A 19,340-nucleotide genomic window follows, 5' to 3' on the forward strand; every position below is an offset into this window, starting at 1 on the left:
GTAAAAAACGTTATTTTTTAATAGTTTTACAAGTAAAACTATAGCAGCTACTGCTACAACCCTAGTATGGCAAAAAGTATTTAAATAGCTGGTTTTTAGCGCGAACACGTGACTGACGTGGAACCATTTTTAAACTGAAACATGTTTCTGGACTGAAGCTTTCTGCTAGACTGCTGAAGGATCCCAGTAATAAATTGTACATTTTGTAATATTAGTGATGTGAAAACCCACTGCATCTCCTCTTCACACGCGCGCGCGCGCGCACGCACACACATGAAGAAAGAGAGGAGGCGGAAACCACCATCTGCCCTGCTCGGTGACCGACCCGTCATCCTCAGGCTCCGGGAGGAGACGGAGCACCTCCTCGCGTCGGTCTCTTTCATTTACCAGCAGGAACCGGAGGATATCCGCGGAGATAAAAGAAAGAAAAGATGAACATGGATGAGATCTATAGTCTATATATAGGCTATGCCCCGGACTGCACCACCAGCGCCGCCGCCACCTGCCCCCTTGGTGCTGGTAAGTGGCGAGGTGGGGGGAGATGGAGCCGGGAGGGCATCGCCTCGTCCCGGGGCGGGTTGGTGCCGGTGATGTCCGGGTACGGATGCTAACTGACCCGTGAAACGACTTTTGAGGTCTCGAGAGGTCGGGTTACCGTTCAGCCATGTTGCAAGAGGAGGAGAGGGAGTGGAGCGCGGAGGTGTGTGTGTGTGCGCGCGCGCGCGTGTGTGTGTGTGTTGGGGGGGGGGGGGGGGGGGGGGGCACGGGCTCATGACACCTGCCCTTGTTACCGGTAACAGGCGGCAGCGCGAGGGAGAACCGTTGCAAGCAGCGGTGGAGCGGCACTAAGCCCCGCTCCAACATCCCGCACCGGGAAAGGACTTTCTGACTCGGTGTGGCGGGGAGTCTGGGCTCCGTTCAGCCATGTTGCGGTCGGAGACGGGGGTAACTAGCTAAAGAGCGGGGCACCGGGTAGGGGGGTCTGACACCGACCGAGGGACCGACACCGAGTGTTCCGGAGGAGGAGGGGGTCGCGGAGGAACTGGTGTCCGGTGAATTGTGCCGGATGCGGCGGCAGCAGCCCGCATGGTGTCGCCTAGAGACAGGGGCGCGAGGCGGCAGGAAACGGGGTCGGAGGGAAAGAGTACACCGAGTACACGCTGCCTGGTCGATTTATCACCTTCAGTCTCTTAATTCGACTTCAGCTGTGGGCCAGGTACACAGCTGGAGGTCTGATTTGGTTTATTTATTAAACAGAATAATTAAAACATTTTAATGAATTTCTTTTATTGTTTTTTTTGTAATGTCTTATTTGTAGCTAGCGTAACTACGTTTTTATTTTGTGTTAAATTTTGTGAATATTAATTTATCTAAATGTAATTAATACTTATTTTAGATTATCCCATTTATTTTTATTATTCGTAATAAATTGAAACACATTTTTAGACTTTCATACACGTGAACGCAGAGACAAGAGCATGAAGTGATCAGCTGTAACAGATGGTGGCAGACTGAAGGCTCATTGATGATTATTGATCATAATTGTGATTGTTTGTTGGTGGGAAGGTCAGGGCAGAAGATGACACAGTGGGGTTGGTTACCATGGCGATAACGGGATGATTTATCTCCTTATCATTAGGCTCTACCCATTCAATAATTTATTCATTCACAGATTCACTTTGTTCCTGTTCCTCCTCTCATCCTCTTTCACTTTCTCACCCTTGTCCTCTCTCGCCCTTCGTCCTCGCTGCTCTTCTTTTCTTCCTCCTTCCCCTCCATCCGTCTCTTTTTCTGTCTTTTAGGTCAATGAGAGCCAGCAACAGCTCGATGTGAAGAGCAAATCCTCCCTCTGCAATCTCCCCTTTCTTCTCCACCATGCTCTCCTCACTTCCGTACATTAGAAAGCACGGCCTTCTTATTTTAGCAGCACTGCCTTTCTCCTCCTCTTCTTCCTCCTTCTCTATTGCCCTCCTCTTTTTCTGAGTTTTGACTCTTCTTCTTTTTATTATTTTTACAACACGCACACACTCGTTTAAAAATGAAGCGTGGGTCGAGTGTGTTGCAGCCTCCCTCTGATGCAGCCAAACGACACACACACACAAAGACACACACCAGCGAGGAGGCTTGCTCACTGAGTGTGTCCGAGGCAAACACACACGCCGCAGGTTCCAGTCCTCTACCAGCAGCCACCTCTCTGTTCAGCCCCGATGTCAGCACCAAGATGGCGTCTGACCTCCTCATTAGGCTGTCAGGTAAAAGCACACATTTGTCACTTTGATGACGTTTTATCCCAATTTATCAATAAAACTACAATTAAAAGTTACAAGACAACCGCTCAGTTAACGTGGCATTTATAGTCAGGAGTTCGATTCTTGAAATTTTAACACTTAGAACCAAGAGATTTACGTCAAGAACAGTTTTTAATATAAGAAGTTTGTACGTGTGTGCAGAGCTGTGTCCAGTGGGACTCAATTCCAAAAATCACTAAATCCTATCTCAAAACTGCCGATTTTAGTGGAGCATTATTGAAACAAACACAAAGAGAAAGAAAAATGCAGCTACAACCAATTTATTCCTGCTGAAACAGAAAACTGACAGGCAGTCGGTTAAAGCGAGAGCAGCTGAAGTAGCAATAGTGGAGCCCGCTGTGGTCCAAACCTGGCTCAGGTCAACGCTGCAGACTCAGAGATATTTTGAGGAAAATGTTTTCTGTGTTAAGAACGGGACAGGTCGAAGGTAAAACTCAACAAACCCGCTGCATGGAGACTTCTCAGTGGTCTGATCTTCCTGAAACCACCAAGCCCTCCCACAGCCCAAACACGTGTCATCAGCATAAAGGTTTGTTGGTCAGTAATCCTCAATCTACATATGATCTGGGAAGGTTTCCTCAGGGGAGTTGGAAAGGAGGCTTTGGTTGATAGCTGAACCTCCGATTCAGGAGAAGCGTGGCTTTGACCTGAGTCCAGAACAGATGCAGACCAGAATCTGTGCGATTTCCAGACAGACCGCCACTTAAACCAGCTGTGGATCGTGTGCAGAAGGTCTCCGGAAAGAGTTCACACGATAACAGCTACGTGGGAGAGGAGCTGGTACTATCATACTCTGTGAACCAGTAACCCTGTCTTAATAATAACAAAAGAAGATGGACAGAATGATGCAACATAGGGTTTATTTTGAAATAACCCGGATGCACCTGTTTGTCTCACTTCCTGTTTGTCTCATGTAAATTCCTCAACAACAGTCCACTTACGGCGTCCGCAAAACGTAGAAACCACATAGAAAGATTCCACTGCTCTGCATCCACATCTGCACCACAACGCAGCTGGTGTAAATGCTCTGATTGGGCTCAGTGATAACTGGTCTTGCAGAAACCACATGGATTCTGGTTTGCATCTGTTAATGAAGCTTTCAGGAACAATCAACCAGATCTTCAGCCTCGCAGCAGTTGGGTTTTTCTAGTCTAATCTCAGCAGGGCTTAACTCAGTTCAGCCTGGTTCCAAAGCATTTCCACTGGTAAAGGGTACCAGGTTGCCACCCCATTTAAGGTACCTGCTTTGGAGCGGTTGCAAGCCTAACAAGCTGAGCTGAAAAAGCAAAATAAATTGCTTTTCACCTTGCTGCTTTTTCCGGGTCTCTTCTTTTTGGAGCCTGGCTCAACCCGTCTGATCCGAATGTTCAGCATCCCGAGATTTTCTTTTACACTGTCTTTTGTGTCATGTCCAGATCACATGTGCTACTTTTGTATCAGGTATAGTTCAACTTGCAGTACCTTTTTTTAAAGCCCAGGGGCAGTCCCTTTATGACGAGCATGCCCACAAGAGCAGTATCTTAGCTACAATGGAAAACCACCTGAAAGGGGTTGAGCAGAGTCGAGCCACAGTTACTAGAGGCAAAGGGCCTTTTGATTGCCCTTAAGAAGCGTGTGAGCCTGTAGGGGGCAGGGTTTCTATGAATGTCTACCCAAGATGGAACCTGACTTTTCCAGATGATGCAGTTTTGTCGGTTTCTTCAAGCCATGGACCATGAAGTTGGATTAGAGTCAGCTCCTCCAAGTCCAAGGACGTGGTTCTCAACATAAATCGGTTGATTGGGCCCTTTGAATTGAGAGTGAGTCTCTGCTTCAGACAAAGGAGTTAATGTATCTCTTCTTCTTCATGAGAGATGATAACATGAAGCAAGCAATGGGCCAATCGATCATGGCTTGGTGTGCTGTGGTGAAAATGAAGCAGAGCTGACAATCAAAGCTCTCAATTTATTTTTATGTCTGTTCCAATCCTCACCTGAATTCGTGAGATTTGGATCGAGACTGAAAAGAGAAGGGTCTGGACCCAAGCAGCTGAAATTAGCCTCCTCTCTTGACTGGTTAGGCTCAGCTTTAGAGGTTAGATTAGGACCTCCATCATACAAAATTGTCTCAGAGGAGAGCTATTCTTACCCCTCATCAAAGGAGTCTGCTGTGGGCATTCAGTCATCTGATTAGAATTTCTTCTAGTTATCTTCTTCCAGAGATTTTCTGGATGGATGGAGATAAAGAGCTGGATGGATGGAAATGTAGGTGGATGGATGGATGGATGGAAAGGTAGGTGGCTGGATGGATGGATGGATGGGTAGGTAGGTGTAAGGATGGATGGATGGAAAGGTAGGTGGCTGGATGGATGGATGGATGGGTAGGTAGGTGTAAGGATGGATGGATGGATGGATGGGTAGGTAGGTGTAAGGATGGATGGATGGAAAGGTAGGTGGCTGGATGGATGGATGGATGGGTAGGTAGGTAGGTAGGTAGGTAGGTAGGTGGGTGGGTGGGTAGGTAGGTAGGTAGGTAGGTGAATGGATGGATGGATGGATGGATGGATGGATGGGTAGGTAGGTGTAAGGATGGATGGATGGAAAGGTAGGTGGCTGGATGGATGGATGGATGGGTGGGTAGGTAGGTAGGTAGGTAGGTAGGTGAATGGATGGATGGATGGATGGAGGGGTGGGTGGGTGGGTAGGTGGATGGATGGATGGATGGATGGGTGGGTGGGTGGGTAGGTGGATGGATGGGTGGGTGGGTGGGTAGGAAGGTAGGTAGGTAGGTAGGTAGGTAGGTAGGTGGATGGATGGATGGATGGGTGGGTGGGTGGGTAGGAAGGTAGGTAGGTGAATGGATGGATGGGTGGGTGGGTGGGTAGGTAGGTAGGTAGGTAGGTAGGTAGGTGGATGGATGGATGGATAGATAAACTTACAGGTAGTGCTGAGGTTGAGAGAGGACTTAACGGCAGGGTAAACCATGATTCAAACTCTGGAAAGGTTCTACATGTTTCCTGGCTCTGGGTAATACCTGTAGCTGAGGCAGTTGCATTCTGATTTTTACGTTCTTTTTAACACAGGAAAGACTTCTTTTCCTTTTTGCTGATAGTTTCGACCACTCCTGCAGTCTTCATCAGAACTAGCCTCTAATGGCGGCGTCATTTCCTTCTTAGTTTGTCCACAGGCAGCAGAGGGCGAAAGGCAGCAGAGGACAGTTTCGCCCTCTGCTGCCTGTGCTCTCCTCACCGATGACGCAGTCCCTTGTGTGATCCAATGTGTAGGCCCCATCATCTCTGTATTTCTATGGCTTCCTTAATCCATCTTTTATATTTCATTCATTAATTGCGTTCTGAGATGACCTCCTAATGTTAACACTGAAGTGTGTTGGGTTTGATTTTTCTCTGTGTCATGGTCTGCATCCTACGTCCCCCTCATGTGTTCTCCAGCCCCCCTCTAGGTTCCCCTTATGTGTCTCCTTGTGCTCCCCAACCCCTCCAGGTGTCCCTCTAGGATCCCCCTCATGTGTACCCAAACTTCCTGTGCCCCTCTTTGTCCCCAGCTCCCTCCCGGTCTCCCTCAGGTCTCCCCTAGTCACCCCTCTGTAGTTTTTCTATAGGTTCAGCTTTTCATGTTATTAGTCTCCATGTGTTTCCTTCCCCTCGTGTTAATTAGTCTCCCTTACCCCTCAGGTCATTAGTTATTTATTCTTTGGTTCTCCTGTGCCCTTAGTCCTTTAGGTTTATTATTTATTTTGAGATTTATAGGTTAGGATTTATCCCCCCTGCTTAGTTTTCCCTTCCCATTTAGTCAATTGATTTCACCAGTCTCTCCTCAGTTCTCTCTCACCACGCACCTGCTCCTCGTCTCCCAATCACACAGTCACTATGTATATAACCCTGTCTGCGTCTCAGTATTTTGTCGGTCCATTGATGTTTGTCAGCGTTGTCGTTCTCTTCCCCCCCCCCCCCCCCCCCACACACACACACACACACACTAGGTCTCTGCTCATAACTGAGCTTTTTGTTTTTGTCTTTCGGTTTTAGATGTTAGGTTTGGCTTCCTGCCTTTTTGGATTTTCTGTTCCCCATCCTAATAAAAGGATTTTACTTTTACAATTGCTCCTGCCTCGTGTCGTCTGGTGTTCTGCATCTTGGGTCCTAATCACCTCCTACTCCCATCGTGACACTCTGATGCATTTATGCCTCAGTAATGCATCCAAACCCGTCCCAGCATGGTACTGCGGCTCTGGTCACCCTGTTATTAATCAGTAATAGAAATTACGATCTTGAGTTTTCTCTTTTGTTCATCACTGAAGTTCACTGGGCCTAAAAAAGCACACATGACTAATAATGATGATATCGACTAATGAACTCAAGCGTCTTCAAGGCTCAATAGGGATGACTTTCTGCAGCTGGTTGATGATCCTGGAGCAGAGAAGTGGGTTCTGACCGAGCAGCAGATTTAAGCCTCTGGTCCTGAGATCTCAACCATCTGATGGATATTTTTGTTAAGATCTCAGAGTCCTGGCTGCGCTGAGCTCAATCCTTTCCTCTTGTTGCAGGTCAGGTCTGATAATTAGGCTGTAATATGAGCTCCACTGAACATTAAATACAATCTAATCCACTCACTCAGCCTCATATTCCCTTCAGAGGCCACTCAGAAGGCCCAGATGCATCCTGGGAGCCAGGAGGAGGTGGGGCAACAGGATGAACCTGGCGTTGCCCTCTCACCGGACGGCCCCGGGGCGAGTCCTGAGCCTCCGTCAATAACGCACACTCCTGACGGGAACACCACAACAGACACGCTGGCCTCTGACCTGCTCAGGAAACTAGCAGGTATAACCTCTGCTCTCTGGTCTACGTCATCAGGAAAATATTTCTAAGTCCTCTGACAGCTAAGAAATACGTGGTCTCATTTTCCATTATTTACAGAGCGACAGGAAGTGAACAGTCATGTGTTGAAGGTCAAAGAGGAGGAAGAGCCAATGGAAGTTAACCCTACAACCCAAAACCAACCAATCATGGAGGACTTGACCCATTCTGCCCTGAGGATGGCCAGCCACCACCTCTTTACTGTTAAAACAGAAGACCAGGACATCACTGGGGACAAGATGGTTGACCAGTTGCACCTTGGAGCCAAGATGGTGGATCAGTGTCTCTTTGGCCTTAAAGCAGAGGACAGGTTCTCTGCTGGCAGCTGTCAGCCTGCCTCAAAGACAACAGCCGGTTTAGTCACCGGAGCTAACAGCTTCCAGTTTCAGGTGAAACTGGAGGATTTTAGTGTTCCTGGATCCAGGATGAACAGTCCCCTCCTGAATGGAGCCAAAATGGACGACCGTCATCCAGTTAAAGCAAAAATAGCAGCAAGGCCTTTTTCTGAAGTTAGAGCAAACAAGAGATTGTTCTCTGGAGTCAAGAAGGAAGACCAGTTTCCCTCAGGAGCCATGATGGAGAACGTGTTTATTCCTGGAGCCAAGATGGCAGCTCAGGTGTTAACCGGAGCAAAGTTGGAAGAACAGCTTTTATTTGGAGCCAAGATGGAGGACCAGTGTCTGAGGGCAGTGCTGTGGCAGGACATGTCGGTGAACCTGGCGTCTACGCTGCTGCACCAACTCTCAGGTAAGATTTTTATTCCTTAGATGAACCACGCCCCACGGCTTTTAAAACACCTGCTGCCAGTCAGAAAAGGTGATTCACGGGCAGGGGGACTGCCAGAGATTTTGGGCCCCATGAAAAATATCAAGTTGGGCCCCCTGGGGGCTCGTCCATAGCTGGAGCTGGGGTTGCACCCTCCCAGATTCGAAGGGAGAAAAAAATATACCGGTAATACATATACTTTATATTAGTGTTTCAGTTTTGCTTAATTATGTAGGTCTACATGCATTCTTACTTATTTACATATCATTTTCACCAGCTGTCTCTCATTAAACAGTGAATTTCCTTCAACAGAATTAGCAATATCACTGCTGGAAAAAGCAGGAAACGCACATGCTGAAAGGTGTTCATCTCCTTTTCCCTTTTACTCCCTTAAAATGTGTTTATTTAGTCTAAAATTTTATTTGATGATAAAAATCAAATTTGGATATCTAATTAAATTTCCATGTTGTGTCAAAGCTTTACATAACTACATTTTCTGCTGTCTTTCCTCTTGAAATCAAGTATTTCTGTATGACTGACAAAAATTAAGGATTCACTGCTGACAAGGTGACTTCTTTATTAAGTCTCCACGGCTTCATCATAGACACAAAATGAATAAGCACACAGTTCAAACCGGAGTCAGTTAGGGTTACATAAAATTTTAAAGTATATATAAGTCTCTAGAAACCCACTTTTCTCAACAACAACAAAAAAGCTAAAAATAAATTCAGCCTTTATTGTACACAGCAAGATTTATTATTTGCAGTGATATAATTAATAATGCTCCTGAGTGACATACTTAGTGACGGACTAAATAACAATGCTTCAACCTGCCCAGCATCAAAAACAATCTATACATTTTTACTGATTGATATATATAATTATCATTATGTGGAAAAACAATGTGTTTATCACCAAAAATAGCCTTTTATATTCCTTTGTAATAGTACTGATAGAGAAGAGAGCCTTAAGTGAGTCCCACAGACCCCCTTAAATGAGGCTGCTAGCTAACATGCTACATTGCTCACCTTCTTGAGGTTCATTGGGTTGTGAGGGGACACCTGCTGACATATCATCAGCTGGTGATTCTGGTAGGGACAAGGACAACAACCCATTTACCATAATTAGATGAAACATAGTTCCTCTCACTGTGGATATCAGAGCTAGCAAACAGGTTGAATTTAACAACGCACTAACTAAACCCACCTTTCTTTGAGAAAAACTGTGTGACATACTGACGCTCTCTCTTCTGCCTGTCCTTTCTCCTTTCTTTCTTTCCTCTCCTGTGACCCAGACTTTGTTTTTGCAGACATATTTTTACTGCAGTACTCGAGTGTGGAGTCACTCACACGTATTGACGGAGACATTTTGCTTTCGAACTTCTCCGTGAGCTAGAGTGCTGCAAAGCAATTCCCCTCCAGGACAGCAGAGGGCGTAGTGCTTTTGTGGGGTATCCTGCCACCATTGCAGTCACGTATCCGGTCCACGATAGTGGATTTACTAATGTGTTTACTTTGTTTTAATGTATTTCAGAGACTTTTTAAATTGGTCTCTCATTCTCCTCCACTTCTTCCTGCGATCGCCACCTCTAAACCCACGTTTCCCATAATTTTCATCCACGAATCAAACATGTGCTGCATATCTGTACTCTAGTCACGGGTGAAAATATATTCACTTTTTCTGACTTTTTCCATGAGGTGTCTTTCAGTCTGTCGCTAAATATCTTTTTATTTTTCGAGGGGGCCATGGCGGTGCTGCTGACAATTTTGAAGAAAGCAGTATCCTAACCAATCACAAGCTTGCTTTCGACAAATAGTTAAAAAGTTGGGCACATCTCTGTCACCCTCTGCGAGCGCGTTGGAGAGTCCTTGCAATGATGCATATTTGGCGTTGTGTGTCTCTCCTCCCGTGCAGAAAGAGAAGCATAAATCAGGCTTAAAGAGACGCAGGTGGTTACCATGGTGACCCTAATCTTTCACCATTAGCAGCTTTAACATTTGCCATAATCTTGTAGCTCCTACATCGTTTACACAGCTGAGTTTAGATGGTAACAAAGCTGATGTTGGACTTCCTGCAGCTTCAGCATTTCTTCCTGAAGTCTCTGGTTTGCCCCAGCCTGCTCCTTTAGTCCTCTGGGTAATCCTCCAGCTGGAATGGACTTTATAAGCTCAAGTCTGAAAGCTCCTCCCCTAAAGCCCCTCTCTCCTGTGATTGGCTGGATTCTGGGAGCCAGCTGAGGATCAGCAGCACCAGGATGTGCTGTTTCCATAGCAGATGACCCCATGAAGACTTTCAGGAGCATTCCCTTAAACAAATAGAGACAGTAGATGCTACTGTAGTCAGGTGCGCTGCATCTAGCTCTAACTCCACCTGAGATGTTTCTCTGAAATAACTTTTGTGTTTTTATCACCAGAGAAGGTAAATAAGTCCAGCAGTCAGCAGGTGGAGAGGATGACCCCGCCCATCAGAAGCAGGTAGCAGCTTCACTTCCTGTCACCAGCTGGATGCTTTAGCCTCTGCCTGCGTCCAGCATGTCTCACATGTGTCTTCTTCTCTGTAGTCCTGGCTTGAAGATGGACATGGACCAGCTCTGCTCCTCCCCACTACTGAAAGAACCTTCATGTGGTAAAAAACCTGCACCTTCTCACACGTTCATAACAAAGGTTCACAAGTCAGATGCTGTAGATCTGATCTCAGCAGGGCTTTAATGGGACCTCTGGGCTGCTACCAGAACTGGTCAGTTATCATGTTTACTGGAAACATCCTGCTGGTTCGGTTTTTTCACTTTTGGTTTCTGTGAGTCAGCTTGAAGCTCACGACAAGAGCGGTTAGCCACTACATTAATAATATATGACAAACAGAGTGGTGTCTTAGCAAGAATCTGGCGATACGATATTTACCACAACACCGGGGAGTCGATACGACGTATCACGATACTATAAACCAGACTGACTGTTTTTAAGACTGAATTTAATTAGAAAACTCAGGCCGACGCTTCCAAAACAGCATTATCGGGAGATCTCAGAGGGAAGGAGACAGGGGTGGACTGGCCTATCTGGCATTCTGGCACTGTCCCGGTTGGGCCGCTTAGCCAAGTGGGCTGCTTGCCCAGCTTGGGCCGACACCACTCCACAGTTGGTGATCTGCAGAACATTAGCTTCATGGTAACCTGAAGCTAACAGAGTTTTTCCAGGCGTTTTTAGCAACAAAAAAAAACGAGGCAGAGCGATGACGTAGGAGTTGTTTTACCACGTTAGCATGTAGCTAATGTCCCGCTGATCTCCGCCCGTGGAGAATGAGAGATCTGGAAGGCCAGGGCTCCCGGTCGCAGCGGTCTGGCCCTGCTTGTAATTTAACAGTCCCATGTTAGATCTCACATCTAGAGACGAGTCCGTGGGCGCTAACACCCCCACCGCTCTCCCAATGGGGAGGGCCGACGATTCGTAAAAATGCCAGGGCCAAATTTAGGTCCCAGTCCACCCCTGGAAGGTGCTAAACTCTGCTGCCACCTAGCAGCTGGAGTTTGAATTGCAACACACATCCAAATATGGTAAACGTTTCTGTGTGAATTCTCAATAAAAAATCCATTCACTGCTTTTAGATATAGATTCTGGATCCTAACACTGAATATTACAGTTTTCCTACACCCCTTTTAATGAGGATAAACTGCACGAAAAAACCACAATTAAGACCTGCTGAGACTTAACTGCAACAAGAAAATTGTCCCAGTTTCTGCGCAAATGCTTAACGTACCCCACATGATCGTGCGTATGGAAGACCCCTAACACAAGAGCCACTCGTGCACGTTTAGTCTGATCTTAAACGTTATTATCTTACAGTTTGGTATCAGTTCCAGCCCACGTAGATAGATGTTTATGTGTGTACTGCTTTATCTGTTGGTTTTCTGTCATTAGAACTTCTAAAATCAGGTGAGAATAGAAGTTTATGATGTAAGTCGGAGAGATGAAGGTAGACGTCTAACCTCAGAGGGACCATCTTGTCTCAGAGGTGTGTGGAAAAGCTCGTTAGCAGCTCTAAAACTGTCAGATCACTGATAACAAATAGTAGCTTCGACACTGATCTCCAGACGAGACGAGGCATCCGTGTGGACAGGAAGCTGTGTGAACATGAACTCTGTGTTTAAATAATGAAAAAGGTCGCTTACTTCGACTCTTTCATCAATTAGACGCCACAACAGACCTGACATGTTTAGAGGAGCCTGAAACAGCACAGTGTGAACCCGAAGACACTTTTCACACCTTCCACTGGTGTGAACTGACTCTGGTTGGATGATCTTCGTGTGAATCTGGTTCTGGGTGCTCTGGGTGGACTCGGCCTGGCTGCCTCTGACTGGTTTTTAGGTTTTAACGAGCATCCCCGGCACTCTGCTGTTGTTTGTGTTATGGATTTATGCTGCCTTCGGATCGCCTTTGGCTTCATAATAAAGACCATTGAAGTTAAACGATCGCGCAGCGGTCACAGAAAAGTTGAGCAATAATAACTTCCACATGGAGTCATCGTTACTGGCTTTATTTCATGAGTCCGTTAGTAGGATAATAAACAGCCTCTCTTTGTTTTGCAGAAACTCCAACCAGCCTGGTTAGAGACAAAACATCAGGTTCCTCCTTCTTCTTCAGGTGATACACGGAGACCATCCTTACCTTTTACGTCTAATCTAAAGCGAGGAGTTATTGTTAAGTTTTTTAGCCTCATGAACAGCCTCTGTTTCAGGATTGATAAGCTAACAGCTAGCATGAACTAAGTCAAGACCATCCATTAACGTGGGAATTGGTCACTAATTTTGGACTGACCTGGATAGTTATGAGCACTACTTCCTCTTTCTAGAGACTCCGCCCAGTTTGAGTGACATCATCTGTAGGTAAAGTCTTTACTGATAGAGCGCCATTTTAAAATGACCAAAGCGTGACCGTGCAATGAGTGACAGAGTGATGAGTGATGACCCAGAGTTCAGGGTAGAACTAATTCTGATTAACTGTGGCGGACATCTTGAACCAAGATAACTTAAGAAGTTAATCAGCTGTTATTATTCATCCAGTGAAAATGTTTCATTAAAATCCACCCTGTGGATAATGAGAAAATTAGCTAATGAACACATACACAGGCAAAAACATTATCACCCACGTTCTAATTATAGTAGATCTGAAATGTATCCCAATTGTTCCCCCACCTAATAACGACTGAAAGGTCAAACAAATTCACAGTTGCCGTGACTACCGTGTTTCTCCAAACCTTTGTCGTCACCCAGGTGTCATGTGTGTGGCTTTGAGACCGAAGGCCACACCCTCTTTCAGGGTCACATGACCGAGCACCGCCAATGGGAGCATAGATTATTCTCGCTTCACTGCTGCAAGTGTGACCATTCGACCAATCAGGAGGCAGAGATGAGGGCTCACGTTGACACGCACATACGGGGTGACATGACAGGCATCAGGTGGGTACAGCTCATCACATTTTAGTGGTTTTATTTGTGTAAAACCTTGTGTAACCCTATACATGCTGATCCTGGTGAGTGACCCTTGGTTACCATGGTGACCCTAATGAGTCGCCAGCAACGGCTTTAACATTTCTCCCATTGTACCACTTATGCAGTTAATTCATCAAAAGTCTCAGGTTAGATTAGCACAGTTAATGTTTGAAAATCATTCATTCATTCATCCATTCATCTGAAACATTCTAGTCTTGTCTGTGTTATTGTAATATTTAGTGGGTCGCACTGCGTGGAAGTGTATGAAAATGTATCTCAGTCTAAATTGATAAATTAACTGTTCAAAATGCTTTTGTTGAATTTGATTAGTTAGGAAGATTTATTATTACATAACATCAGTTAGAAGCATTCAGACACTACCGATTAAAAATTGTCATTTAGACCGTTTTCACGGTTTCGTGTGTGTGTGTGTGTGTGTGCGCGCGCGTGCGTGCGTGTGTGTGTGTGTCTGTGCTGTTAATGTGACTGACTTCCAGATGCCCCATCACCCTTCCTCCCGCCTCCAGCAGAGCTCTCCCTGTTGCCGTGGCAACCCAGCCGGAGACGAGCACCTCAGAGCATCGCTGCCGCATCTGCCAGAGGTCGTTTCCAGGGCAACAGGACCTCCTGGTCCACTTCCAGGGTCATCGCCAAGGCAACCAGTACCGGTGCGACCGCTGCGGTCACCTGACGCGGACAGCCAACAAGCTGGTGGAACACGTGCGCGTGCACACGGGCGAGCGCCCGTTCACCTGCGACCTTTGCCCCTACAGCGCCAAGCGGCGGGACAGTCTGCGGCTGCATTGCAAGGTGAAGCATGGCGCACAGGTGAACGCCGACGTGCCTGGCAACGTGCACACACACCGCTCCTACGTTCACGAGGAAGGCCAGCGTTCGAACGAACAAATCCAGCGGCTGCACACACCAGCCAAAGCTCACACTGCCGCCTCTTCCTCCCATCCTCCTCCTCACCTGTCGCTCTCTCACCGAGCAGGATGGAGGGATTTATCTCCTCTCCTCCCCATCACAACGCTCATCTCTCTCAAACCGCCCTCCCCTTCATCATCCTCCTCTGCACCTTTCTCCAGCAAACACTCCTTTCTGGGTTACCTCGGTCTGACCACTTACTTTTAAGCCCCTCCCATCTTCTATCCATCCTGCGAACTCTGAAGCGATGGATGTAAAGCTGTCATTTATCCGAGGTACTGTCGCTCCGTATGAGAATGTCAAACAGCTCCTGTTATGCTCAGTGCACTGAAACTCTCACAGATAAACAACCTTTTGTATTTATTACACTTTTGCATCATGCTCGTAATTTTAGCTGCATTCCTGCCTGCTTTAGCCCGTCATATACTCACTTTACCCCTAGCTAGTGAACAGTGTGACTTATTTATTACCCGTCTCTCGTCCTCCAGAAACACTGAACTGGAAAAAAAACCACTGTTTAAAAAATATATAAAAGTTTAGATTATTTTTCAAATCAAAACCTTCCTGGATCAAGTTAGATGATGTTACTGAAAATGTCAAATCTGCATTTGATGAGCTAAAACACTAAAAACTCTTTATTTACTGTGCTGGAAATCTTTTTGTGATAAAATCTCACACGATTGTTGCTTTTGTGCCTGAAAGTTGGAAATTCAGATTTTTCTGGTGGTCATTGAATGCACCTCTAATATTATTATATTGAATTTATAAGAAAACAGAAAAACTCTCTTCTGTTTGAGTCTTGAAATAGTCTCAAAACGTTCCCGAGGGTTCTCACAGAACATCAGAACAGAACAGTGTCGGCTGTTGTTTTTTCTGGAATGTCTAAAAGATTTGTGAGTCAAATTTTGATGATGAACCCCGGATTCATCTCGGGTGTCTGGATCGCGCCTCAGTTTAGTTTTTATGAGTCAGAAAAGGCAAAAAATATGAGACACATTCAGGAGCGGTTGGAGACTAAACAAAAAGCATCACACACACTAATGCATGCACTTAATTGTGACTAAATGTGAAAACAGGAAAATTTACACAAATGTGAAGTTTTGATGATTTCTCATAATTGTGTGTTTCCCGCTAGTGAAGGTTTTCTGTAAGGGTCGAAACCCAGACTGGCTGTTTGAGAGGGTTCTGGTTCTGTAGTCCTGTTACATTCAACCAAAGAATGTCGTTAAAACCTCAGGAAACAATCTGAAGTAATGAAAACATATTTATCCTTTTGAAGTGTTGCTTCTAAACTGGAGAACGTAAATAAGCTATGTTTTTTAGGTTAATTTAGCCATTGTTAAAACATTTATCGGAATTCGATTAATCAGCCTGATAAATTGGAGGACATTTACCGCTTTATAATAATCAGTTATCAGGAAACAGAATCGATTGACCTTTTGTCTCCTTAATAATGTTAAAATGTTTATTTAGGTCAAACATTTGTGCTATTGATTTATGAGAGAAAACAAATATTAGAGACTTCTTTAAAAATCAAATATATCAGAGATTGGTCACCCTAAATTTCAGAAAACATCGGCTTCAGCCAAAAAGAAATGGTATCAATCAACCTTTCATCAAATTAAGATTAAAGGTCAAAGCCATACACTGCAACTTTTTCATATTTTTAGATCCGTTTTTGCGCCAGTATCTGCTCAAATGACTCTCTACGGTGTTAGTGAAATGCCACTTAGACCTCCACCGCCCCCTGTGGCCAGAATATCACACTTGCAACTTCAGCGTACCAGTCAAGGCCCTGTTGGACTTAGTTAAAGGGAGATTACATACCTGGCTCTGCAGTGTGCTTCCAGCACGTTTACTAGATCATGAATACAGCTGATTTGTTTGATTTAGTGATGAATCACTCCTGTAGACACTAAGGAAGGCTGGGAGACATTTCAGCTGTTAGATTAAGGTGTGAAAAAGATGAATGCACAGCAAGGTCGAGAGTTTCACTTTTGGTTTCACTAAATAGACAGTAGGGGGCGCTAAAAGCAAGCCTAAATTGCCTAGTCTCCTTTTAAATAGAGTTAGCAAACAGATTAGCTGCTAAGCTGAACGCTAACCCTTAGCAGAATGTCATCATTTGACTCAAATCCCATGTTTCATGATGGTTTGAGTTCACGTTTTAAACAGTACGGTTTGTGTGTCCGTGGAGGATTTTGGAGGATTGGTGCTTTCTGGAGGACAGTGATGAACTTTCTGATACTTGTGTTGTATATTAATGACGTGTTTGTGTTTACATAACTACATGGAGCTCCCAGGAGCCCAACATGTATGGAAGTTGCACTAAAACGTGGATTCGTCGAGACGAGGGAAGGTTTCATTCAGAACCCTGAAGCCATCTTTAACCTCACAAGAATTGATTTGATGATGAGAAAAACACTGAAGGAAAAGCTGAAAACTATGAAGCCAAATAGATTAAATCCAGCAAATGAGTATTTATAGCTCAGTCTTCTTGTTTGTGATTTAATGGGTTTTATGTTACTGAGTGTTTGAGCTGACTGTGGACTTTAAATCGATCTGAATGTGTTACCTCCTCCCTGCCTGCAGGGGGCACCAGACAGTTTGAAGATGACGACACACACTGTATTATCACAACATCCTTTATTATCACAGCAAAAGACTTTAAAACGGACCCTTGTGCAATGCATCTTTGTTATTTTTTTACACGAGACTTTCTCGTGGGACTAAACCAACCAATCAGTGAATTTAACACATGATAGAGGCTGAAACACAACCCTGGCTTTGAACCAGAGTCATGCTGCCTTCTGTGCCTCAGAGATTCAGACCTGCGTTGCTCTGACATGAGCAGGAATGTGCTGTGTCGCACCAGGATGGTCGTGCCCACCACAGCATTCAGAAGCATGTTTTTAACCCAACATTAAAAAAGACTAAAGCAAGCCGCCTGGCATCAGCTGGAGTCTGCGGTATAAGGTGATCAAATGGTGCAGAGAGCAGAGATTTTTATTTGTGTTTGGTTGAGTAGAAACACAACGGGATCATCTGCATATTATCGAAGTCCTGCATTAGAAATAGCCAAGAAGCAAGAAATCAGAGATTAAAACCAACATGTTTTTACTCCTTTGGGGGACAGTTTTGCTCTGATTTTTGTAGTTTCTGTGTGAAATGGTGGAAATAATTAATGGCTGTGTTTCCATTATAGGAGTTCTGGGAAATTTCTGGGTGTAGGGAAGGTGACCGGCAAAATATGCTGGCTTGTTCCCCTCAGCCGTTGTGTCTTCAATCAAAGTCTGCCCTTTCAGGGACAGCAGTCATGAACATCACCAATCAGCGCCAACAGGCGTCCACCAACATTGATAACATTATACATGTTTTATCTCGTCATAGTAATACCATAGTTATTATCCATTTAGTGGACGGGAAGAGTGGCAGTGTGGCATTAAATGGGTGTTCAATGAACAGAGGAAGCGTAGTGTTTTACAGCACTCTTTAGGAGACCACAGCGAACTACAGCGGGGGGGGGGGGGGGGGGGGGGGTTCTGCCACATTTCTGACATTATGAGTTTAGAAACTGAAATTTGAACGACATATCAATGCTATTTTCTTTCCCTTACATTCTGCTTCACCAGTGACTTTTCCAGTTTTACAAATACCTGCCAGACTCGTCCTCTGTTTAATTCTGCACAGAGAGAGAGTCTGGTAACCCACAGGCAGAGAGGCACTTGGCAGGGCGAGACTAGGCAGCTCAAAAGTAACCAATCAGAAAAAAGACGGAAATGCCGACTGTACCGTGCGACACTGTAGTTTTCTAGCTGTAGTAAAAAAAGAAAAAGAAAAAAGGTGTCTAGCAATGACGCAAACATCTTTTTTTATTATAGAAATGCTTTTAGCGCTTCTACTTGTGGTTTTAAAGACATCTGAGTCATTTAGAACAGAGGAAAGAGCTGCAGTGAACTCCGCCGCTGTCTTCGTTGTTTATGAGAAACTGAACGTCGCTGTGTGTGACGTCCACGACGCTGTAGTTTTTTAGCTGTAGTCAAAAATGGAGTCTGGCGACGGCGCAAACATCTTCCTTTAGAAACAAGGCTTTTAGCGCTTCTACTTGTTGTGGTTTTAAAGACACCTGAGTCATTTAGACCAGAGGAAAGAGACGCAGCGAACTCCGCTTCAGTCGCCGTGTTCGGCAAACTCTGCGCTATGGTGTGTGACGTACGCTACTCAGCGCTGATTGGCTCGGTTAGAATTCTCACGGGGTGGGGTTATTTGAATAGGAGTGTTCCCAGACCCTTTCTCTGTGCAGAATTAAACAGAGGAGGAGTCTGGCAGGCCAGGCTAAAGCTTGGTTTATGCTTGACGCATTCACTTTCCGCGCGGTGATGCGGCTCGCGGATGGAACGTGCTTCACAACTCGCAGCGTTTATGGTTCATGCGGCTCGTCTCTGCGGTGAGCCAATATTCTCCCAAACTGTAGGGGCCAGCATGGAGCTCTACGGCATGCACCCAACACTAAACTGTAGTAGAAGTAGAAATTACTGTTTACAACATGGCATTTCAGCATTTTTAACAGCGTTCTCATCTTTTCCGACAGTGCGAGCTATTTCTCTCCAAGAATTATTAACAACATGTTGATCACGGTGATCTCTGAGAGCTGAATCATACAAATGTCTGTATTTACGAACCTCTGCCATACTAGTTCTTGCCGGTCCGCCATGTTTTTCCGCATCCGTCCGTCCGTCCGCGTGGTTAGAAATTTTCCGAGGTGCGCGTTGCGGAAATTCTGGGCCGTGCGGAAGCGCGGTGGAGGGACGTGTTGTTAAAATGACGCAACTTTACCGCGCGGACCTCGCGGATGCGTCAAGCATAAACCAACCTTTACAAATACTGGTTGCTCTGGAGATGAGTCACAACCAATCAGCATGAGCTAACCACATCTACCGCCCAGCAACTCTGTCGGGCCATTTCCAAGTACATACTGTACCCCAGTTCAGTTACTCGGATG

At 45.4% G+C, this 19,340-nt stretch overlaps 1 protein-coding gene across 3 annotated transcripts; it reads left to right on the forward strand.

Annotated features, from left to right (window-relative positions):
• The first annotated feature begins 209 nt into the window (after positions 1-209).
• On the forward strand, positions 210-17,473 carry LOC107376808 (zinc finger protein 827). 3 transcript variants are annotated; one of them, XM_070548132.1, is made up of 9 exons: positions 210-519; positions 1,803-2,252; positions 6,940-7,125; positions 7,222-7,908; positions 10,340-10,400; positions 10,487-10,551; positions 12,509-12,563; positions 13,193-13,378; positions 13,942-17,473. In XM_070548132.1, exons 2-9 carry the CDS (start codon positions 2,039-2,041, stop codon positions 14,543-14,545), a joined length of 2,058 nt encoding a protein of 685 aa, XP_070404233.1. In that variant the 5' UTR covers positions 210-519; positions 1,803-2,038; the 3' UTR covers positions 14,546-17,473. The 3 variants fall into 3 exon arrangements, with proteins under 3 accessions (XP_070404233.1, XP_015801573.3, XP_015801574.3); XM_015946087.3 differs by having other exon boundaries at positions 216-519; positions 13,909-17,473; XM_015946088.3 differs by lacking the exon at positions 210-519 and adding an exon at positions 779-1,216 and having other exon boundaries at positions 13,909-17,473.
• Positions 17,474-19,340: the final 1,867 nt, after the last annotated feature.

Source organism: Nothobranchius furzeri, chromosome 2, assembly GCF_043380555.1.
Source record: "Nothobranchius furzeri strain GRZ-AD chromosome 2, NfurGRZ-RIMD1, whole genome shotgun sequence".
Taxonomy (NCBI): Eukaryota; Metazoa; Chordata; class Actinopteri; order Cyprinodontiformes; family Nothobranchiidae; genus Nothobranchius; species Nothobranchius furzeri.